This window comes from Podarcis bocagei, assembly GCF_964188305.1.
Source record: "Podarcis bocagei genome assembly, chromosome: 1".
Classification (NCBI taxonomy): Eukaryota; Metazoa; Chordata; class Lepidosauria; order Squamata; family Lacertidae; genus Podarcis; species Podarcis bocagei.
In genome coordinates, this window is record NC_138125.1 from 23,591,780 (window position 1) to 23,616,131 (window position 24,352).

Below are 24,352 nucleotides of genomic sequence, written 5' to 3' on the forward strand. Positions count from 1 at the left end.
GGAAAGGCAGTTCAAACACAGGTCATTTACTGTGTGGAAATTCCTTTTCAACAATTATTCGATCAGGAAAGAGAAGGGTTCATTGGAAGACACGGAGTTACCAATTGTTTGCAGACTGTAAAGTGGATATGCTTCATATACCAGATAAGATTTAAAGTTTATCATTCTTGAACTAAATGCACCATATAAGTTATTTAGATTGCAAACACACCAGGTTGTCCCAGAGTAGATTACCTGCAATAACCTTATCATGATCACTTGGTGCTCCAATCTTAGATAACTATGCAAATGTCTGACAGTGAATAAAAAAAGAAGTTTGCGTTGCAAGTAATATCAGATTGAAAGAGAAAATAAATGAATTGAAAGAGAACATCGACTTGGAAATATGCCCCTTGACAAATGGCACAGCTGACAACAGTGGTCTCAGAGCAGTTTTCTTGGCTGGCCACATGAATCTAGACTTGCCACTTTTCTTATAAATGTATACATTAGCAAGATCAGTGAGTTGCTTCCCAAGGTTACAGGTAGGTAGCCGTGTTGGTCTGCCATAGTCAAAACTTCTGTTTCAGTGTATCTGAAGAAGTGTGCATGCACACGAAAGCTCATACCAAGAACTAACTTAGTTGGTCTTTAAGGTGCTACTGGAAGGATTTTTTTTATTTTCCCAAGCTAAGGCAGTGTGTTAGCTTTCAGACTTGCTCTCCCCTCATGCATCAGCTGATGGCTGATGTGGGTTTAAAGATGCTTATGGCCCCTAACAGATTACCCTTAAGGGGAATGTGGCCCTCTACGGAAGAAAACACCCTCCTCTGTGGAACGCATCTATCCCTAACCTGGAGTGGAGGGAGAAGTTCAAAAACTATAGCAAAACTGACTGGGTGGGGAAGATGTAGTGGTGACAATTAAGTGTCTGCTGCACCAGGCCAGTGGCCCCTGTAGTCCAGCTTCCTGTTCTCACAGTGGCCAAGCAGCAACTGGTACTCAAAAGCATTCAGTACTGCCTCCAACAGTGGATGAAAAACTTATTATCCATCACAGCTAGTAGCCACTGGTCGCCTAACCCCTCATTAGTTTTTCTAACCCTCTTCCAAAACCATCCAAATTGGTGGCAAGAAGCCAATTCCGTAGTTTAACTACGTACTGTGTGAAAAAGTACATTCTTCCAACATTGCACTACCCAAAAAGTCTCAGCTTCCCTCATTCAAACTGTACCCAAAAAACCAAACATGAAGAACTTTGTCCCCCCCTTTTTATAACAGCCTAGAAAAATGCAATTGCTTTTAACGCCATGACAGCTCCATCAAACCACCTTTTCCACTGTTAAAATATTACATCTGCCTTCATTCTCTCTTTCTTCAGCAACAATATGGGCTTGGTCCTTAGGTACTAGATATGTTTTTGTATCATCGTCCTTTTGGGGGCTTGCAGATTCTCAGGGGGCAAAGGTTTATGACATTACGATTGGTACAGAAGGAAGATTCACGATTAAACGTATCGTTCAAGTGACCTTCTTTCTGATAAGGAAACTGTGGACCCAATAAAATATGAAATGCTCCAACAGACCATAGAGTTAAAGGCTCTAAACCAGCACTCTCCCTGTGTTTGCATGAGGTTGCCCTTTATAGATATTCAGAAGTTTTTGCTAGTGCAGATTTTGCAGGTTTGCTTTCTTCCTGAAAAGGAGGGGGAGGAATACAAACATCTGTGCTCCATCCCTCTAATACTCTATTTTTTTCAAAAAAAAAAACCCAACAACCTATAGTTTATTCAAGTTCTCATATTATTACAATAGAACAGAATGCTCCTTCCACTCCTCCTCCTTCATTAAAGTATTTTCATGCCTGCTATTCAGTTGCTTAGAGCCCAACCCTCCAACTAGACTGGGATCAAAACAAAACCGCTCTGAAACAAGAAGGAGCTATCGCCTTGCTTCAGGTATCTTAATGCACAAGTACACTTTTTTAAAAAAGAGGGGAGCGAAATACCCCCAAAAAACCAAGCCCAATATAGACACAGCATGCTCAGTGTTCAGCAGAAGCCACCGAATGTTAAGAGTTAGCTGGAAGCCAACAGAAAACTCTTGACTGGCCAACTTGAGCCTCTCCCAGTTTATATATTCTGGAAGAAAGCATGGCTGGTTGCTGGAAAACTGAACAGGAGCACTCCTGTAAGGGACCAAAGGCAAAATGCAACATTTTCTTTGCCGGTTCCACTTTATTTATTTATTTTTTAAAAAATATACTGCTTAATTGTAAGTAAAACCGCTTGTGACTCATCATTCAAGATTAACTGAAGACTGATTCTAACTTCTTTCCATTGTTTTGACCCTGCCTACTTAGAAGGCTTAGTCATGCTGGCCACATGACCCGGAAGCTGTACGCCAGCTCCCTCAGCCAATAAAGCAAGATGAGTACCGCAACCCCAGAGTCGTCCACGACTGGACCTAACGGTCAGGGGTCCCTTTACCTTTACTTACTTAGAAGCAACTCAAATCACAGATTTGCAGAGTTGGAAGGAACCACGAGGCTCATCTAAGTCCAACCTCCCGCAATGCTTTCTTTCACTCAACATGAATCTTTCACTCAATGTGAGGCTCAAACCGACGACCCTGGGATTAAGAGTCTCACGTTTTACCCAACTGAGCTACTCCCAGGTAAATGGGGTTAGGGGTGCAGCTTTAGGCATTTAAACAATCTCCTCCTTGTTGTCCCATCAGAAAATGTATAAAGCCACTCAACAGTGCCCTCTTAACAAAACCATATGTTCTCCAAAGTAGAACAGTAGGGAAGCCATAGTAATTGCCACGTGAGTGAAGAAGTTGTGTACCTTGCTACTGAAATTCCCTTTGTCTGGAGACTAACAAAAGCCAAACAATTTCTGAAATTATTTACTGTCCACACTTAAAGTTTAGGGGCATGGCCAAATGGGGTTTTAGCAAAGTGTTTTGATCAAATAGCTACAAAAACTGGATACTTATCCTACTGATACCTGTCTCTGCCTTGTTTTCCTAGGGATGGCATAGTGCAGGGATACCTATATATGAAGTACTAATAATACATTACATTCAAATAGCATATTTTGGTGTCCAAAATGCTTTATGCACATATCTCAGTAAGCCTTGCAACAACCCTGTAAGGTAGATCAGTGTTATCACATACACACATCCATATTAATAATAATAATAGTCTTGAAAGAATAATGGAAGGACCGAAAGCAAGGGACCATAGGTCAACAAGTAGAGCACCTATTCTGCAAGCAGTCCCCAAGTTCAGTCCCTGGCATCTCCAGATAAGAGGATCAGATGGCAATGTGACATGAAAAACCTCTGCCTGGTGCCCTGGGGGAGCCACTAGTCATCAATGTAGGCAATACTGCACCACAATGACAAACAGGTCTTTATTTTGTCAGGCAGCTTTCTAAGTATCCTGAGCGTTTGTGGCAGAGGTAAAATTTGAACCCATAGCTGTCTCCTTTAGGCAACAAGGCAGAACAGATTTCAGGGAACTAAAGCTGGCAAAAGGGAGGCATGGATCTGCAGAGAAGAGGTCTGAGAAAACTGGACAAAACCTTCAGAGAAGGACATCTTTATGTTACCCTTAATCCTAATCCTTAATTAACTGTGCATGTTGCCTTTCAGTTACACTACTGAGAACTGAAAGGTGATTTTTTAAAAAGCAGAATTTGGTATGTGGCTTCGCTTGCTTGAACGTAAGAGGAGCCCTGATGGATCAGGCCAAAGGCGCCTCCACTCCAACTCTCTGTTCACAAAGCAGGCAAACAGATGCCTATGGGAAGCCTGCAACAGGAGATGCGTGCAACAGTGCTCTTCTACCTTGTGATTCCCAGCAACTGGTATTCACAGGCATGCTACCTCCAACCACTGTTGGAACGACATAGCCATCATTCTGCATCCTCCATAATGTGTGGGGTCACTTGCACGTGTCACCTGCCAGAGGGCTGTTGGGTTTGCCTTCTGTTTGAGCACCCTCTGCCCTTTGCTTGGTAAGGTAACCCATTAATGATCTATGGTCCGGGAGAGGACCCAAAATCCAGAAGTTGCCTTTTCATTTGATTCGGGGACTTTCTGATTTACAGCTCACCCTGACGTAGCACAATCCTATGCATGTTCACTTGAAATTAAGTCCTATTAACTTCAGTTACTCCAGCTAAGAGTGCATATGATGCCCCATCCTTGGCCGTGAAGCTGTGCCAGCTTTTAACAGGGGAAGCCACAGAAGGAATATTTATCTTTCTTCCCAATGGCCACGCACGTCTACTTCCTGGTGTGGCTTTTGATGCTCTACTTCCCCAGCACCTGCTGTTAGCATCAGGATAAGTAGCACAGCCGTGGCTAAGCTAAGGAGGCCTGCCAACACATGGCCTCACAGGTCATTCCTTTAATAACTACCTGGGCCCTGGCAGACTAATGTTTGGAACAGCCTGCTTTTCTGGCAACAAAGGGAGGAGCCACCACACCTGCCAAACTGACTCTCTCATTAAAGGAACAGGAGTCCCATTGGTGGGGGAAGGGGAGGAAGTAGCGCTACAACAAAGGTGGTGAGATGTCCATTTATTTAAGAGCCTATTATTGTATTTCTGTAGTTCGGGAACACCTGCTTTCTGATTTGACCCTGCTTTGTCAAACTCTACAGAACAGAGAGCAAAATTCCTTGGTTCCTTCCCCCACCTCCACTCCATCCCCATGTTGATCTGGCAACCCTTGTTCTAATCTGCCCATTTTGGAATTACTGTTCTAAGCCTACAGCAAGCAGCACAGCAGGCAAACAGAAAATATTTCAGCGGGGTTTTTTTTTGCATCAACTCAGCTTGCAAGGCAGGAATGAAGCACATTAGATCGGCAGCAGCATTTTCCAGCAAAATCTCTCTTTCTCTGCTGAAAGTTGTCAGTTGGGGCTGTAGCTTTTATGCAACATATAATAAATGGGACACAAAGTCATCAGGTTACTTTTGCTGAGACGTTGTGCACTGCTATATGGGATCTCTTCCTCATCAGGTTTGTTCTGCTCTTCCTACATTTCCGAACTAATAGTTAGCCACAGTCATTCGCACATTATATTTAGTAGTCATAAAAAAAATCACTCCTAAAATGGGATCCCACATCCCAGGGAAATATAATGTTCTGTTTCAGAAATGTTCCATCTACTCATCATCTCCAGATCTGACTCTGGAATTCACAGGTATGGAATCAGTTTGAATGCACAAGTCACAGGACTGTTGCAAAACTGAGTGTACATGAGTTTATACGAATATGCTGTTGTTTTTTCCTAGATGGAAGTTCGTTCCTCTATGAAAAAAATGTACACAAATCTGCCTTGTATTGCTAGTAGCCAATCCTTAACCATTTCCTCAAATATTCAGGAGCAATCTCACCCTTATGAACCTATAAGCATGAAGCATTATCCCATGGGTGACAAAGGTTGCAATCCTAAACACACTTGCTCAGGAGTAAATCTCATCGAATCTTCTGAGTAAGCATAGCATAGGATTTCACTGCAAGCAGGACCTAAGAACTGCCTGACACTTCACTATTCCTACTGGCAGAAGATTCAGGACAAAAGTCGGGGGGGGAGCACTACTTCACACAATAATGTAATTCACTTGTGGTACTCATTGCCACAAGATGTACTTGTGACTTCCATTAGCTTCAATGGCTTTAGAGCAGGGGGAGAAGGCAAATTCACTGAAGATAACGCTGAGAATGACCCTGTACAGAACCACCAGCTTCCAGAGGCACTTTTGCTTTTGACTATTACCAGTTGCCTCCACATCTCACTTGCGGGCTTCCCAGGTGAATCCAGCTTGTTGCTCCTGTAGGAAACATGGCCCTTTGCTTTGATCCCACTGCACATCCCCTAAGAATCCCAGGATGTGTGGTGGTTTGAAGGTCGACCTACAATTCCCAGGACTCTTGGGAAATGTCTGGGGGTACACAGGATCGCCCAGGTGTGCGTGCATGCCTGGTGCCCTAACAGCTGTTGCACTGGCCGGGAAAGCATCCTGGCCAGATTTGGGGAGGGGGAGATAAAGGACACAGGCAGCTGCTACTTTATGTTTCTGCCAGCTAAGCCTCTAGCCACCCACCCACCAGGGGTACCAACTTGAATAAAATACGGGGGGTGGGAGGTAAACCCCTCCCCACATAATTGATCACATGATGTGATGCATGGACACAATTTGAATGGCAATTCCTCTCAGATATTTCATTGGGGGAGAGGAAGGGACCCTAGCCCCTAGAAGTTGGTTCCGATGCACCCACCCACCCTTCCCAACCCATCCCCTCTGGCCAGCCACCTACCTAGCTTAGACAGCAGGGTGGACATGCCCCAGACGAAGAATAGGATCGCGCAGATGAAGCCGACCTGCTGCAGGAGCATCTCCCGCCTCTTGCGAACTTTCCTCAGCTTGAAGAGAGGCGCCTTTGGCGGACCGCTCGGCTGCACTTCCAGCCCCATGGCGACCCCGGGGCTCGCTGCACAGGATGGGGAGGTCCTGCGGGTCAAGAGGAGGCAGCCTCCTTCTCCCCCCACCCCTCCGCGCCTTCGCGAGCGGGGCTCACTTGCGGGGGGTCCCCGCGGAGGGCTCCATCCCCACGGCCAAGAGCCGGGTGCGCATCAACAGGGAGTCACAGGACGGGGGGCGGGGGGGGGGGAGCGGGCCGGTGCGCAGCAAGGCAAAGCCTCCTCGGCAGCAGCAGGTGGAGAGTTCGGGGTGGCTTCGCGAGCTCTGCTCAGGCTCAGGAGCCCGTCGTCGCCCCACGGCAGGCCTGGCGCCGGAGGCAAAAAATAAATAAAAGATCCAGGCAAGAAATCACCGCCGGCGATGGAGAAGCAGTTGCAGCAGCAGCATCCAGCAGCTTCCCTCCACAGCGGTGGCGGGGCGGAGGTGGGAGCCGAAAGTGCCCTTGAAAAACCCCAGGCAAGCGCCGCTTCAGGACAGAGAGCGATCAGGACCGCAGCAGCGCAGCTCCGCGCAGCATCCCGCTGGAAAGTTTGAGAGCCCCCTTCCTTCCCTCGTCAGCGGCTTGCGAAGCATCAGCGGCGGCGGCGACTCTCCTCCGCCTCCTCCTCGCGAGGCTCCACATCCCTCTGGCGGCTCGGAGTTGTTGGGCTCCCGGGCGCACCAGCCACGCGCTCTCCTCCCCCTGCCCTTTTCTCCGGGCGAGGAGCCACCAGCAAGGGGCAAGTTCCTGCGCTGGCTGGCTGGCCGGCTGGCTTGCAACGCCTCCTGGTCCTCCTCCTTATCCCGCTCGCGGGCAACTTTCTCTCCCTCCGAAGCACCTTAGCGCTTCCCTCAACCCGCGCAAAGCCACCCCCCACATACACTCCCTCGCCCGCGCAACCAACGCGCATGCGCCTCCTCTCCGGGCACCACAGGGTCCCCTCTGCGCCTCGCGCTGACGGTCACCTGCAGAACTGTTTGTGCATTTTCCCGCGCTCGGTCTTCGCGGTGGGCGGGAGGAGAGAAGGAGGAGCAGGAGGGGATTAACTGACCAAATTAATCTTTTCCCCTAAATGGCGCAGGAATTATCTCTTCTCTATTTAGCGCTTGGCAAGTGCTGTGGGTTCGGGGATGAAGCGTGCAAGAGCATGTGCTTGCGCCGCTGAGCCCAGCCCTGTCACACTCAAGATCACACCCAAGTTGCTTCCCCCCCCCCCCGCCTTTCCCCTTCCCTCAAGGTGGAATGAATTCCCTCAGCGATGAAGCCATGGGCGTAGCCGGGGGGGGGGAGCAGCTGCCCCCTCAGATCAAGTAAAACAATAGAAATACTTCACTAACTGACCAGTCAAGGCGGTTCTGCCCACTCCCCTAACAAAGTCCTCACCCCGCTAACAAAAATCCTGGCTATGCCCATGGATGAATCCCGACTTTTCGAAAGGACGGAAAGGTTGAGGTGGACTGGGGACTGTGCGAAGCTGCCGGTTTGGGTGAAAATGTTTATTTCATATATTTAAACATAATTTGAAGAAGAAACCAGAAACACTGGCTCCTGTGGGCTCTTTCAAACAGTGCCTTTCGTTGAACGCAAAAGTTGGGTCTCTGCATACCCTCCAACATTTCTCCGATGAAAAAATAAAGTTTACTCCAAGTAGACCTGTGGAAATGAATGGGCCTTACCCTTACTTCATCATGTTCATTTCAGTGGGTTTGCTTTGTGTAAAAGGCAGCTGAATACTACCCTGGGGCATCTGCAGTATGGTTCCTCATAAGGTTTGCAAAAAAAATTACCGTATTTTTCGCTCTATAACACGCACCTGACCATAACACGCACGTAGTTTTTAGAGGAGGAAAATCCGTAGGCATGCCACCTGTAGGCATTCCCTCCATAACACGCACAGACATTTTCCCTTACTTTTTAGGAGGAAAAAAGTGAGTGTTATGGTGCAAAAAATACAGTAAAAGGCTACAAAATTCACCAAAGTCCAGTGGTACTTCGGGTTACAGGTGCTTCAGGTTACAGAGTCCGCTAACCCAGAAATAGTACCTCGGGTTAAGAACTTTACTTCAGGATGAGAACAGAAATTGTACGGCAGCAGCAGAAGGCCCCATTAGCTAAAGTGGTACCTCAGGTTAAGAACAGTTTCAGGTTAAGAATGGACCTCTGGAACAAATTAAGTTCTTAACCCGAGGTACAACTGTAATGCAAACTATATGTTTGTATTTCAGCCTCAGTCCATTAATGTTATACTTAGGTAAAGGGTAAAGGGACCCCTGACCATTAGGTCCAGTTGCGGACGACTCTGGGGTTGCGGCGCTCATCTCGCTTTACTGGCCGAGGGAGCTGTTGCAGCTTCCGGGTCATGTGGCCAGCATGACTAAGCCGCTTCTGGCGAACCAGAGCAGCGCACGGAAATGCCGCTTACCTTCATGCCAAAGCGGTACCTATTTATCTACTTGCATTTTGACGTGCTTTCAAACTGCTAGGTTGGCAGGAGCAGGGACTGAGCAACGGGAGCTCACCCCGTCGCGGGGATTCGAACCACCAACGAAAAAGAGGTGCCAGAACTCATCATAAATGCCCCCCTCTTTCTCTAAGAATGCCAATGGCACCTACACAAGAGGTGCCGGAAATGAGGTCTGGTGACTTCCCCCCTGAAAAAAAGTCATGGATCTACTTTTGCATAGAAATACATCTCACCATGGGGACGCAGGTGGCGCTGTGGGTTAAACCACAGAGCCTTGGACTTGCCGAACAGAAGGTCGGTGGTTCGATTCCCCACAACGGGGTGAGCTCCCGTTGCTCGGTCCCTGCTCCTGCCAACCTAGCAGTTCAAAAGCACGTCAAAGTGCAAGTAGATAATAGGTACCGCTCCGGCGGGAAGGTAAACGGTGTTTTCGTGTGCTGCTCCGGTTCGCCAGAAGCAGCTTAGTCATGCTGGCCACATACCCAGAAGCTGTACGCCAGCTCCCTCGGTCAATAAAGCGAGATGAGCGCCGCAACCCCAGAGTCGTCCACGACTGGACCTAATGGTCAGGGGTCCCTTTACCCTTTACTTTTACATGTCACCATAGTGGGTATCTAACACAGTTTGTTGTCTAAGTGCTGTTGATGGGCAACTTCACAGCCACTGCTCTCCCTTCTTATGGTAATTTATCTTTAAAATGGGCCAGACAGCTGCTCAAATAGATGACTGTCCTCTAAAAACTAGAACATAGTCACCTTATTCATAAATTGCCTGATTTCCCTCCAATTGAACCCTAACACGACTCTATTTCAGAGACAATCATGATAGGAGGAGGAGGACAAGTCCAAAGCCAGGTCATAAAAGTGACATCTGGCAACTTCACCAAATCCTTCAAAGCTCCAGCTGTATCTGTTTAATAGCACTTGTTTCTGAACTGTGTGTACTGACTGATTGTGTGTGTTCAAGCTGTACCTCGTTCTTAGACTCACCTGCCAAGTACACTCATTTGCCTGGCACAGCACTGCTCCCTCTTTTTCTTGGAAACTGGAATTGGCAGCTTTGCTTGTATGAACTGTTTTAAATTATGGATAGCTTAATATTTTAAAATCCTATAATTACTGGCCACCGTAAATATGGCAGGAAGCAGGATCTGAGTGCTGAAATTAACAGATTCAAGGAGTGCTCTATCATGTGTTCGTATAGTAAACGTAAGACTTCTGAGCGTGAAAGTCGGCTTTCTACATTGTAGAAGTTCATGGTGATTAATATTATTTCCATCCCTTGTCATTTCAGGTAACTTTGCTCCACAAAAATGCCTCATACAAAGCTTGCTAGCATACTATTATCAGGAGTCAGCAAACTTTTTCAGCAGGGGGCCAGTCCACTGTCCCTCAGACCTTGTGGGGGGCCAGAATATATTTTGGAGAAAAGAATGAACGAATTCCTATGCCCCACAAATAACCCAGAGATGCATTTTAAATAAAAGCACACATTCTACTCATGTAAAAACACCAGGCAGGCCCCACAACCCAGAGATGCATTTTAAATAAAAGCACACGTTCTACTCATGTAAAAACATGTTGATTCCTAGACCGTCCGCAAGCCGGATCCGGCACCCAGGCCTTAGTATGCCTACCCTTCCTATTATGATCCCCTTGTTCAATTAACTTGAAACAAGGCATGTTTTCTTCTGTCAAATGTTAGCCCCCCCCTTTCTACCTAAAGATACCTTCTTTCTAAAGGTACTTCCAGAGCAAGCTCCTTTTTTATTGTTTTGCGTGCAACAACAGTTGGGAGATATTTCTTTCTTTTTTTCTTTCTTTTACAATCCCTGTGCAGGTGTCTGGAAACAAAAGGAACAAAAATAAATACAATTTTGTGGGAGCTGTTTTTTTTTTTTTTTTGTTTTTGTTTTTGGTAAAAGAGAACTTTCTAATCTACTAAAAAGTTCTAGGTATATGCATAGAACTATATGTGGAGAATATAGAGAAACATACTTAACAAGTCTGCATGATTTTCACAGAAGTTGCAGCTTTAAATCTAATTTCCAAGACTGTGATTCTGTTCCTTTGTTCCTTCTCAGTCCTGGAAAGTCCTTGATTTTGCCTCAATTCTCCCTTCAACAGCACTACAAATTATTGTGATGACAACCAATTCAATTTTTGGCTCTTTTGGCTTGGATGATGATGATGATGATGATGATACCACCCTTTATTTGAAGATCACAGGGTGGTTTACATTTGCCACCTTTTGTTGCTGATAGCCAGCATCTGTCAAGGTCCTTAATTTGCTCCTTCAACATTTAAAACTCTAGGTAAACTCAAAAGTATACACTCTTGCCAGGGACAAAACCATGCCCAGTATTTACTTCTTTGAAGTATTTCACCCTGCTCTTCAGCTGAAAAATCTCCCAGAGCTTACAAGGTTCAACAATAGGACAATAGGTTGTTTTATTTCAATTACTTTGTTCCTCTCTTTTCTTCCACGGGAATCAAAAGAACAATGATGGAACCCTGAATTACTGAATCAAGGAGTTAGCAAAGAGTGCATTATATACTGATGCGTTTGGTGCTAAATTTGAACTTCTATTTTTAAAAAATGCAGTAATGCCCATGGCATTTAAAATGTGCACATTTTCCATCAAACTCACAATTCTGAAGGTGCAATGAGTTTGTGTGTGCAGACCCAGTCCCAACACAGAATTGCATGAGAAGTTCCCATATGAATGAGAACTTCATGTTTGCATCAGAGTCCCTTTGTCCATAAGGAAACTGATGGGGATATGAATTTTTAATCTGGATTTGTAAATGTAAATGTGAAACCTGCATTGTTGCACACACACACACACACACTTGATCTTAGCCCAAAGGCTGAGAAGTGATACCGGTGTTTTAGAAGACATCTGAAGGCAGCTCTGTTTAGGGAAGTTTTTAATGTTTAATAGGTTATTGTATTTTAGTGTTTTGTTGGAAGCCGCCCAGATGGGTGTGGTATAATTAATAAATTATTATATTTATTTATTTATTTATTTATTTATTTATTTATTTCGTCACCAAATGAAACAATTTGGCTCTCAAACATTATCTACAAACTGTTACAGGTTTTTAAAAAATGTTAACATGAGAGGGTGTTTCAGCCAAAGCTCAGTTGAGCAGGAACATCAACTGCAAGGCAGGGGAATTGCCAGCTTTTCTCTTGCGCAACCTGCTCTTCAGGCTTCGGGTTCTTGCCATGCTGCGTCGTCATCATGCCAGTCTCCAATGGGGTGCAGAATTTGAATGAAGCAATGCCTTGCAGTGTGGCTTTTGGTTCTGAGGGATGCAGAAGCAGGAGAACAAGTCAGTAGTTTCCATCTGGCACATACTGTCTCTGCAGTGTGACTAAAGCTGCTGACATCATGAAGCACAATTCCCCACCCTCCTTGCAATTTGCTGGCAGTCACCTGTGGGAGAAACTAAGGGGATGGGAGGGAATCAGAATGGGAGGACTCCGAAACAGCTCTGAGAGTGAGTAGCGTTGGTTTGTCATAGTTGAAGTGCTGTAACTATAATGCCGCAAATTACCTATTTCAGTTGACCCTGTTTTCAAAATAGGTTGTGACCTGGGACTGGATCCAGACTTAGCCATGGTTGGAGTAGACCCACTGAAAACAATGGAACAAGTTGGTTATGCTATTTACTAATATCCCCAAATATTTGCAGAGCATGTGTGGTTATATTCTGTTTCAGTTTTTCAACTGTTCTTTATCCTGTAGGAACCAAAGCGCATGCGCGCGCACACACACACACACACACACACACACACACACACACTTCATTAAAACCACTAGCATTCAATTCACAAAGACTTCTCTTAAGAAGAGGATGATTTGCCAGATTCTGAGACTGGGAGGGGCATGCCAGGTAATTCAGAGTTTGAATCAGACTATGTAAAGGAATAGAATCATAGAGTTGGAAGGGACCCCAAGGGTCATCTAGTCCAACCCCCTGCAATGCAGGAATCTCAGCTAAAGCATCCATGACAGATGGCCATGCAAAGGAGGGAGTCTGTGGGAGTCTGTTCCACTGTCAAACAGCTCTTACTGTCAGAATCCCCCCCCCCCCGAATGTTTAGTCAGAATCACCTTTCTTATAACTTGAAGCTATTGGTTTGAGTCCTACCCTCGAGCAGGAGAAAAACAAGCATGCTCCCTCTTCCACGTGACAGCTCTTAAGATACCTGAAGATGGCTATCATATCTCCTCTCAGTCTCCTCTTTTCCAGGCTAAACATACCCAGTTCCTTCAACTGTTCCTCATAAGGCTTGGTTTCCAGACCCTTGATCATCCTGGTCTCCCTCCTATGCACACATTCCAACTTGTCGACATCCTTCTTAAATTGTGATGCCCAGAACTGGACACAGTATTCCAGTATTCTGGTAGGCATTCAAAATGAATGAAAAATTAAAATGACTGGGACCCATTTGGTTCAACTTTATAATTCATTCTAAAATGAATGCATTGTACAACACTTTGGAATGTTTTTAATTATCCTGGAGTGCCCATTCCTCATTCAGCAGCAAGGAAGACTTGTGACATGGATAACAGTGCTGGATTTAGAGCAGCGTGGGAGGTTATCCCACACAGGGCACTGAGCCAAGGGGATGCAAAATTTCACCCACTACCTTTTCAGTGTAGCAGGAATAATTCCTTTTCTCAAAGCAATACTGATAATTTCTGAGTAATCCTGGTCCTAGCAGATTCTGATAGCCAGGACAGGCAAAGAGTCCAGTACACAGGAGTAGTCCTCAAAGCCTCAAGCACATTTTCCACATCCTTTAAGTAGGACTAACTGAAAGGTATCCAAAACTATCTAAACTAGACAGTCTCCTGGCTGCATCCATCACTGATTCTGCGAACAATATGCATAGCTGTCAACATTTCCCTTTTTTAAAGGGAAATTCCCTTATTCTGAATAGGATTCCTCGCAAGAAAAGGGAAAAGTTGACAACTATGACAATATGGCATCCAAGTCATTACATATGCCGGTGGATTTATCTGCAAAAGCTGACGTTTCTATCCAAAGAACTTTGCGTGTTGAGTCCCACAACGCCACCCCCCGCCAAAAAAGTCACACATCACACATTAATTTTTGTTTAAGGTTTTTGGCATAATTTTGGCCACAACTTTATTCAAAATACAAAAAATGTGAGTGGTTGCTTAGGCATTGGTTATGACTATCTGTCCATGCCCAGGGACAGAACTGACTTCCGGATTCCAGCGGAAGCCAGCATGGGAAACAAGTATTGGGTGAGAAAATGAAGCTGGGCATCAGTCCCTCACTTCTCACCCTCATGTTCCTATGGGGCTTGCACGGCCCAAGTCTGATGCCAGGGACAAGGACGAAAAGAATGACAAGCCCCTGGATTCCTTTAACGGAATTCCCTTTCCGCACCATTTGGAGGGATAGGCACTTACCCCTCCAAGCACCAATTTAACCAATGCCTAACCGCCAACCTTACAAGTTGTGACGATTTGCTAAGCAGTAGGCAAAAACCAAATGGCACCAGCCAATCAGCCAAATGGCAAAATTCCTACCAGGCCCCCGCTCCAAGGCGGACGACCCCATGACAGGCATAGCAAGGTCAAGCGAGCAAGAAAAACCACCCTAATAAAAGGGAGGGAGGGCGGGTGATCCGGTGCAAAACGGCCAAGAGAAAGCCCCAACGTCTGGCCCCTGTATATAAAGCCTCTGACCCCTCCTCCAAAATTGGCAACAATCAAAAATCCCCAACAACCCAATTTTAACCCTTAAGGCTTGGGTTCCTTGCCAAATCTGCCTAGTCACTTCAGAGTGGCTTGTTCCCCCAACCGCAACACATGCTCTCTGTTAGGGAGAACACGCTTTATGCTCTTCCTCAGCACCAGTTATTGGAAATTTGCTAGCTAATTAACTAGCTCAAAAGTTAAAGAATTGGCCAGCTTTTAACTTTAACTAGCTGGATTTTCCGGTCATCAACTTTCCATTTTTGCTAGATAAAAAAGAGTTAATTTTAACTTACTTTGAAGTACAAGTCAAAGCTTTCCCAGAATTTCCCCACACACAGACACTCGCTAGGATTCTCTATGGAATAACAATCTTTCTTTATTGAAACGCTAGGATCTGGTCTGGCTCCAGATTTCTGGGAGTTCTTCTTGCAGTGGGAATCAATGGACATCGCTTTTCTCCTCAAGCCACAACCTCTTGGCCCCATCCAACAATGCTGGTTGTTGTTGTTTTTTGCAGTAAGTTCTGCTCTACTTACATCTGAGAAGCATTAATTTATAGAGCCTCCACCTGCATCCATGATGTGCTGTTGCTTGTAGCTGAGTCCCCAAATATAGCTTCCATTTGTACCAATAGGACACACACACACAAGTTCATTTGATCATGTGCTGTTACCGAGAAATTCCTTATGACTGACTGTATGGGTCACAATGAGAATAGGGATTGTAAGACATAGCTGAACAGCTTTCTAACAAAGTTCACTAATGCCATCCTGTTCATACGAGAAGATGAGCAATTTGCTTTAGTGCACAAGCTAATAAATTAACTGAGCTACAATCCGACAACGATGTGTGTAAGCCGCCCACAAATCACTCCTAACTCCTGTAGTTACTCCTCACTTCATGTGCCAATATTTGACCCTGTTGGAACATTTGTCCAGCCATAAAACTGTCAATACTGAGGTGCAGAGACAAATGGAGTAACATTTCTATAAAGCCAGTGTACAACATTCATAGAAACATTTACAAATCCAGATTAAAAATTCATATCTCCTAACAGTTTCCTTATGGACAAAGTTCATTTTGTGAAGCAAAGGGTTTTGTCATATGGCTGCATTAATCATAATCAGATCAATAATCAGCTGCTGCACACTGGGTCAACATCTTCATCCACCTATGTACTACAACCCCAAGGTCTCATTCCTGGTCAGTTACCACCAGCTCATACCCTATGAGTGTATATGTGAAATTAAGATTTTATGCCAAGATGTGTATCATGTCACCCTTATTTACATTGAACTGCATTTGCCATTTTACTGCTCATTCACTCAGTTTGGAGCAGTGCCCGATTAAAACCTGCAGAGGCCCCTCGGCAGTCAAAATCTTGGGGGGCCACCCTCACAAATTATCTCCTAATACATTTTTGAAAACTTTGTATCTGGAGGTTTCTCGTGCGCATGCTCTAGTGGGAAAACATTGAATTAAGAAAGCTTGATTGTAATTTTCTTTCGGGATCAAATCAATATTATTTTGATCTGTTGTTGTGGGGTCCCTGGAAGGCATGGGGCCCATAAGCCAGTGCCTACTCTGCCTATTTGGTAATCTGGCGCTGGTTAGGAGAGGCGCTCTTATATTCTCTAACATTACTTCCAACGTCAAAATAAACAACTATAGGGATAAAGGGCAACCTTGCCTAGTTCCTTTTCTTATTAAACATTCGTCTGAGAGATCATTACTTACTAATATATTTGCAGATTGTTCAGTATAGATTGCTTAGATTCTTGCTATAAATACCGGTCCTTGGGGGGAGGGGAGACACTTTCTATAGCCCTACCTTTTCAAAAACTAAGCTGACTTTCTATAGCCCTACCTTTTCAAAAACTAAGCTGACTCTGTGTTGTGTGGAGCCATATGCATAGAAGACTATTCTTCCCCCCCGCCCCCTTTTCCAAAACTGGAGTTTTTAGCCTAGTTTTCTGCAGCCCCTCAAACTTCTCTGCTGGGGTAGCGCAAGTTCCTGCAGACTTTCTGCACTTAGAATTTAGCTCCTAAGTGGTTTCAGGATGTGGCTCCTGCCACACGTTGACTTTACTGTGCTCTTATTAGTCTGGCCTGCTTTAATGAAATAAGTGGGTATTGCTTACCCTCTCCTTGCATGTCTACTTAACTCGCCTTGGCTTTTTGTCAGCTGGGGCTGAGACGCTTCGTCATATGAAATGAATGGAAGCACAGTGAGGCCTCCAGAGGAGGAAGTGTTCTTGGTAGATTATGCCCTCAGAAGCAGAACTGACAGGACATGCAAAGGGTAACAAAGAGTCCAACTATTGAGTGGTATTTCACTGAACGTTTATTCAAAATACTCTGGAGATCCCTATGCTTTTCACTGAAGCAAAAGCAAAGAAAGGGGGAAAGTTTACAGCACAGAAGCGGAACTTTAACTGAAATGTTGCTGTTTGGGTTATTTCCTCTGCACAGATAATTGTTTAGATGCCCTCAGATACTCCCAAGTTATCTACAAAAGCAGTGTGTTCTTGTGGACTAAAAACAAAAACCTGGAACAGTTCATACAATCTTTTATCTTTTAGATCTAAACATACCATGAAACCAATTGTGTGCTGTTTACAGGAGATTTACCATGACATTTAATGACCAATCAAATGCTATGGAATTCTCATTTATTTTATGACCACAATCAGAAGACCAAGTCCATAAATACCCTGCCCTGCAAACCCTGCCCCCCCAAAAAAAAAAATCTCAAACAGGCGTGGTGATCCAATACTCTGACCATGCTGGGCAGCTGCAACACCCATGCCTATGCCTGTAGAGCAGGAATGAGGAACCATTCTTGGCCAGCAACGGGGTCTAATTTGACCTGTGAGGCCATTTCCACCAAAGTGCTTGCACCTGCCCATCAGCTGATCCTGCCTTCGTTGTATGCCCTTTTCCTAGGAGGGAACAGGTAGCAAGATTTAAAGCCCTTTGCAAAAGCACTCTTTGAAGCACATCCATGCTTTTTCTTTAACCCACCCCCTGCCTGTTTAAAAGAGAAATACTTCAAAAAGCACATTTGCAAAGCATTTTAAGAAAAATCCCATGCTCCTGTTTTAAGACTCAAACAGGAGTTCAGGGGCTAAAAGCCCTTTGCGTACACCACACACAAGGGATTTTGAGAGTTCGGTGGAGCCACTCACCTGTCAATCATCTGAAGTCATACTAACACCATGTGACTGATAGTTGGCTGGCCCCACCCACATGTCCAATTTGGCTTGTGAGGCCGATCCGAATAAGGATCTAGCCCACGGAGCCAAAAAGGTTCCATATCCTTGCTATATCGCTCCCTATGCTGAATCACTAACAGAGAAAAGGGCGCAACAGCAGCCACAGAAAGAAAAGAAGGTACCAGGTAGCTCTGTGCTGTATGAATTGGGAAACATGTCAAGTGACAGGGGCAAGTCTCACCATAAAGCTCTACTGTGGGAAACAGTCCTCCCCACCCCCCAAAAAAATTAGGAATCGTATTCTTGTAAGTGATTATAAAAAGAAAGAGAATGCTGTATTTCACTAGGTTGGTCTTATTAAAAATAATCTCAAGTACTACTTCCGGTCAGGCTATGGCAGGTTTGCATGGAGCAGCAGAGTATATTGGATGGGAAGACGTTGCTACGATCTTGTGCTTCTGCAAATGAATGGTGCAAAAGCACATTCCCTAATTTCAAATGCCACAACGGAGAAAGAATTAATGTACAGTGTTGTTAGAAGCCACTTCCTTTCACCCAACATGTGAGGGATTATCATTAATGCTGTCAGGTCTCATGGAAATCACAAGGATCAGACCTAACTAAGCATGTGGTTACTCACAGGCAGGCAAATTTCTGGTCTCCTTCTCGACTGAGAAGTTTCTCTTGGCTTTAAATGCAACGTTGTGCAGCTTTAAGAACCTGCTGGGGATGCACGACCCTTTGGAGATTAACTGAAAGGAAAAGGATGTTTTGTGAGTCAACTGAACAAAGGAAACCCACTAACCATAAGAAGTAATCTCCATTCAGATCATATGACTACAATAGTGCAGTTAAAGCTGGAATTATACTAATCTTCCAGGCGCAAAAATAATTCATACTTCAAAACCACATGATTAATCAGCAGTCAGTGATCAAAGTGCAAGTCAGTGAATGTGTCTACATACCAGATAAGATTTATACAGGACCTGGCATCCCAACCCTGCAAGCAGACATAGCTGAGATGAGCACAGAGCTCTGTCCCCTCTGAACAGGTTATAACTGGATACAAAAAAATTAAGGTTTCCCCAAGTCTGCATAGAGGCAACATCTTCTGACCTGCTCACACTGATCTCTAGGCGTGGGTTGTGGGAACTGGCTATGCATGTGCGACTAAGCATGGTTGCTCTCTTAGGGTGCCTGCAGACTGTCGGTATTTTGCAAAGGCTGGTTCTGTCACTTGTGTGTTCAGACCCTGAAAGGTAAGGTAAAGGGACCCCTGACCATTAGGTCCAGTCGTGACCGACTCTGTGGTTGCGGCACTCATCTCGCTTTATTGGCCGAGGGAGCCGGCGTACAGCTTCCGGGTCATGTGGCCAGCATGACTAAGCCACTTCTGGCGAACCAGAGCAGTGCACGGAAACACCGTTTACCTTCCCACCGGAGCGGTACCTATTTATCTACTTGCACTTTGACGTGCTTTCAAACTGCTAGGTTGGCAGGAGCAGGGACCGAGCAACAGGACCTCACCCCGTCGTGGGGATTCAAGCCGCCAACCTTCTGATTGGCAAGTCCTAGGCTCTGTGGTTTAACCCACAATGCCCCCCCATGTCCCTGAAACCTCCCCCCTAAATAAATTCACACATGACTCAAAATTTTGGTTTGGTTTTTGGCAGAATTTTGACCATAACTTTATTGATTACAGAAAGTGACTGGTTGCATAGGCTCTGGTTTGACTAGCTCCCTGCTATGCAGGTAGCGCTGACCCAGGGTTCCAGCATAGGTCAGACAAGGGTGAAAACCTGGATAAGCAGAAAGCCGGGAATGGGCTAACTCTGCCACCACCCAAATGTCCCCCTGGACTCAGGCACGGGCACAAACCCCTCTCAGGGGTTGACCAAACCATCGAGTCCCTAGATTCCTTTAACGGGATACATTTCACATAGGGATGGCAAGAGCGTTCTCCCATCCCTATCACCTGAGCCAGTGCCTATCCGCAACCTTACAAGTTGTTACGATTTGTTACGCAGCAGGTGAAACCCAAATGGCAACAGCCAATCAGCCAAGTGGGAAATTCCTGCCGTGCCCCTGTCCCAATGACAGACAACACACGGCGGCATAGCAAGGTCAAGCACAAAGCCCTAAAAGTAGGGAGACATGTGCGGGTGTTCCGAATGCATGCGCCGAAAAAGGAAGCTCTGGGCATGGGCATAAATAGGTCCCTCAAACCGTTTGGACTGCACCCCATTGGCCAGATTGCACCCAGCTGACCAATCGTACCCTCCCACAGCACAGGGTGTCGGTTTGCCAGGTCTCACCGCAATACGTGCCCTCTTTAAGGGAGGACCCAATATACCAGCCTTTAGGGTCTCATCCAGAATGGCATTTTATTGCAGGTGTATTCCGCAATATGTTCTCGACATAATAGTAGTGCATTGTGGCAGGTTTATTTCACTTTTGTGTCCTTTGTGCTGCTTCCACAATGCTATACCACATTATTGCTGTCTGGGTGGGTGGGTGTGGGTGTGGTTGTGGTGAAACAGAAGCAAGACAAAAATATTAAAAAATGTGGGATGAACGAATGACCAACAGGAAGACATGAACACACCAAAAGCAAATATGGATGAATGCTCATTGCCGTATAAGTGTCCTTAAACAAATCAGAAGAAATGCTCAATAAATACTGGATATAATTGCGTCTTTTTTCCATTTTTGATGGGTCAAATCAAAAATGGTTTATTATGTGAACCACTTACAATTTTTCTGTTTATAACTGCTCAGTTGACCATATCACAGGGCTAGAAGGAGTCCTTAGATTTTTCTTTAAATATTTGGTTTAATAAAGCAATTTCTGAAAAACTGACTCAAAAATTAAGGGTATTGTCAGGGAACTGCCATCAGTGCCGGAGGGAGAGAGAGAGCTCCAGAGGGTTTCCAGAGAGCGTCCCGGGATCGGGAGAGGCAGCCCATCTTCTGGGGAAGGGAATCAGCTCAGCTCCAGTGGAGAAGGGGGGCAGATGGGGGAATCTGAGAGGGAGTCACATGACTCCTTGCCGGGAACCAGTGGGGGGAGGAAGGGTCCTCCACTGTCTACACCCTCCTTGCGCAGAAGGCTTCCGCGCAGGGAGAGTAGGAGGAGACTGGGTGTGAAAGTACTTCTATGTTGGAAGAAGTTTAAGAAACGCCCACTGATGGATTCTGCCAGCGATTGAGACAGCCACGGGTGAGTGGCTGTCCGGACAGGAAAGGTTCACTCAGGCAACCCAGCCAGGTGTTGGCACCGGCTTACGCACGAGCAACCCCTAGAACCATTACAGGTATCTTGGGGTGCAGCTAAATCTATGGATTTTCCATTTGTTTGGCAGCCATTTGCTATTTATATGAGAAGTCAATCACAGGGATTGCAAGTCCTGATGAAATATGGCATTATTTGGTATTCATAACATTTGTTTTGTACTCTCTTTAATCTGGTCGGTTCATGTTGTAACATCTAGTTTATTGTGTAGTCTCTTGAGAATGTACTTTATTTTATGTGGTAACAGCTGTGAACCAAGTTGTTGTCTTTTGTATAGTTTTTTTTTCTTTTTCCTGTTTTTGTTCCTTTATATTTTTATATTTTTGGTTGCTTTATATTTCTACTGGCCAGTTATTTTAATGTTACAATACAGTTTTGCATTATTATTATTATTTTAAGACTGGCTATAATCTTACACAAGCCTGGGCAGTGTGTATGGAAGTCCCGTGCTGCCCAGATGACAAGTCCCCCTGCGCAGCTTCACTGATGTGGTTCTTTCCTTTCCTTGGACAGAGGAGAGAACACGAGACTTTTGTCCCATGAACTTCTCAGGTTCAAAAGTCAATGAATTCTCCCTCGTCCAATTGCCATGTCTAAGATTTACAGCAGCAACTTATCTTTAGGAAGAAAACTCTGCACTTGCTAGCAAACAGCTGCCATAAACCTTTCAGCCAGGGAACTCCCTCTGAGAAGATAAGTGAGATCAGTTCATTTGATGGGAATGTAGTGGCACTCAAAGAATATCGTGAGCAAACCAGCCCAGATTAAAAGCTCTGGCTATTAGCCACAGATTGCACCAGTTTTCACTGCCAAGGATGAGTCTAATGAAATGTGAATAATGTAGAAGTGGGTGTCTTGACTTGAGCATAGGCAGAGTGCCCTGGCTCACTAAAAAGTAACTTTTACTAACTCCAGCAGAAAGCCCTCCAGGTCAAAGGATGTCCTACATTAACCCTGTCTAAAATTATAGGGAGAAATAAAAGTTATGAGATGCGCGCTCAGTTTCACCAAAGAGGGTTCACAAACAGGGGCTCCCTGAAAAACATTCAGGTAGGCCCAAGTTAACGTTATGATGACCCTGAGGAGGAAAGGGTCTAGGTGGCATGTTAACAACTGATGATGATGATTTTTATGACTAAGTATAAATAATCAATAAATATGCCAAAAAAAGACTTCTGCTTCAAATTATCTAAAATTAAGAGAAAAAAAAATTCAAATCAAAAAGCAGATCTCCAAAAATAAATAATTCGCTACACCAGTTTCTATAAACTTAAAGAAAAGCAACCCAACCTGGCTTTGAAGGTGGAATTATGTAATTCGTCTGAGGTACTCATGGTGGCACACATACATGGATTTCCCTTCCTCCCTGTCCTCACAGCAACAACAACCCTGTAAGCAGTGCTATTTGAATTCACCATGAACACCTCCTTTGTTCTCTTATAAGGCACTGGCGCACACCTGAGAGGTAGCAGAACTGAGTTCCGGCGAGTTCCGACTGAAAACAAAAGCCCTGCCTGTAAGGAAATAAGGGTTTGTCCCCATTTCCACTTGTCCTGTGCTTAGACAGCATGGACTTGAGTGGTTTTCACTTGTCCCCCACTTTCTAGGCATGGATCTGAGCAGTTTTGGCCCAATGCTTTCCCCTGGAAAACCCACTGTTCATCCCTGGAAATGATAGTCATTTGTTCCAATTCTGCTCTAAAGATCAGGTTTTCCCAGGCGGAAGCGGTGGGACAAACAGAAGCCCTAAGTCTAAGAGAGAGAAAAAGAGAGATTAGCTCAAAGTCACCCAGTGACCTTCACCGCTGAGCTTGGAAACAGAGAGCCTCAAAAAAACATGAGAGCTAAGGCCTTCTTAGGCCTTCGTCTGGGGATATAAGGAGGACAATTACTGCAACAGAATAATATTGAGTAGAAGCGTTTTCTACCTGCACGCTCTTTCTAAGTGTGCAGCTTTGGCATGCGGCTCTTTTGCAAGTGTGCCAAATGTATTTTAAGCTCTGCTTTCATGGATGCTGACACCCGTCTCACTTATTGCAAAGTATCAGCAATAAGATGCCTTCCAGCATTCAAGCAACAACCGCATTCAGGCTGGCCTGTCCAAGTGAGGCTGGACACAGAAGTAATGGCACACTCCTGTGTCATCTTAAATAAAAGCAGGAAACAGGATGGCTGAGGGGGTCAAATAGCTGCCCTTTGCCTGGCTAATTTTGCATGTCTTTTTCCTTGTTTTGTTTAAATACCGAAGTGCCTAAATCCTGAGCCACATTTCCACCTTTCTCGGGATGAAGTGATGTTTGAGCCATGTCACCATGGAAACCTGGATGAGGTGGCTGAGTGCGAGAGCCAGTTATCCAGCATTAAAATATCCAGAGATGTCCTGGACCATCCTTAAGGAGGGGGGTCATTATTTAATTGTGTTTGTGGATGTGCTTTGTGTCCATCTTCTTATCATTGTATGAGATGGCACTTCTTCCATCCACTATGAATTAGGTTGTGCGTGTTTTTCCGCCTTCTGAAATCCTCAGCACATAAAAGGATGTTCAACAAAAGAGTCTGTCTTATTCTTTGGGCATAAATGGCAGCAATTGTAGGGCAGCTGTCACTCTCCACTGATAATGGAGCATGTCATTTTGAGAGGAAGTGGTCACATTTAAAAGGTGCCTATCCATCCTTGCCTTTGCCCGTTCTGCAGGAATTAGAAGGAAGAGTTCCATACCAACTGGTAGTCTCAGAAGGAGCTTGCTAACCAGAAGGCTGGTGGTTTGACAGCCCACTCAGGGACAGCTGTGGACAGGATTCCTGCACTGCAGGGGTTTGGGCTAAATGACCCCAGGGTCCCTTCCCACTCTACAATTCTATGATTAGGTTAGGGAAGGGAGACCATGGTAGATGCCTTGTCCAAACTGGTTGGTATGTTGGAAGCACAACTAGAAATTTAGATGCAATGACCCTTTGTGCCACACACACACACACACACACACACACACACACACACACACACACTATCTCTCTCTCACACACATGGTTGTTAATGACACATTTAACATCACATCTAGTTTGGCCTTTACTGAAAGTTCTAAGTATCTAAAGAAGTGTGCATGCACACGAAAGCTCATACCAAGAACAAACTTAGTTGGTCTCTAAGGTGCCGCTGGACAATTTTTTATTTTTT

General features: G+C 45.1%; 1 protein-coding gene and 1 long non-coding RNA gene across 4 annotated transcripts in view; both read right to left on the reverse strand.

Annotated features, from left to right (window-relative positions):
- The window catches only part of SLC24A4 (solute carrier family 24 member 4), a 121,508-nt gene extending 113,974 nt beyond the window's left edge, over positions 1 to 7,534 (reverse strand). The window contains exon 1 of one of the 2 annotated variants that reach the window (XM_081173315.1): positions 6,317 to 7,534. In XM_081173315.1, coding sequence (XP_081029441.1) covers positions 6,317 to 6,473 — 157 coding nt within the window. In that variant the 5' untranslated portion in view covers positions 6,474 to 7,534. The remainder of the gene's footprint in view (positions 1 to 6,316) is intronic. The other variant, XM_081173316.1, reaches the window with a different exon arrangement.
- A 4,452-nt stretch (positions 7,535 to 11,986) lies between these two features.
- LOC308576380 lies at positions 11,987 to 22,813 on the reverse strand. Of its 2 annotated transcripts, none has more exons than XR_014003197.1 (4): positions 22,593 to 22,813; positions 18,526 to 18,637; positions 12,488 to 12,567; positions 11,987 to 12,378 (listed from the first exon to the last, which is right to left on the reverse strand). It is a non-coding gene; the product is annotated as an uncharacterized lncRNA (long non-coding RNA). The 2 variants fall into 2 exon arrangements; XR_014003198.1 differs by lacking the exon at positions 22,593 to 22,813 and adding an exon at positions 22,468 to 22,556.
- Between the last annotated feature and the right edge of the window lie 1,539 nt (positions 22,814 to 24,352).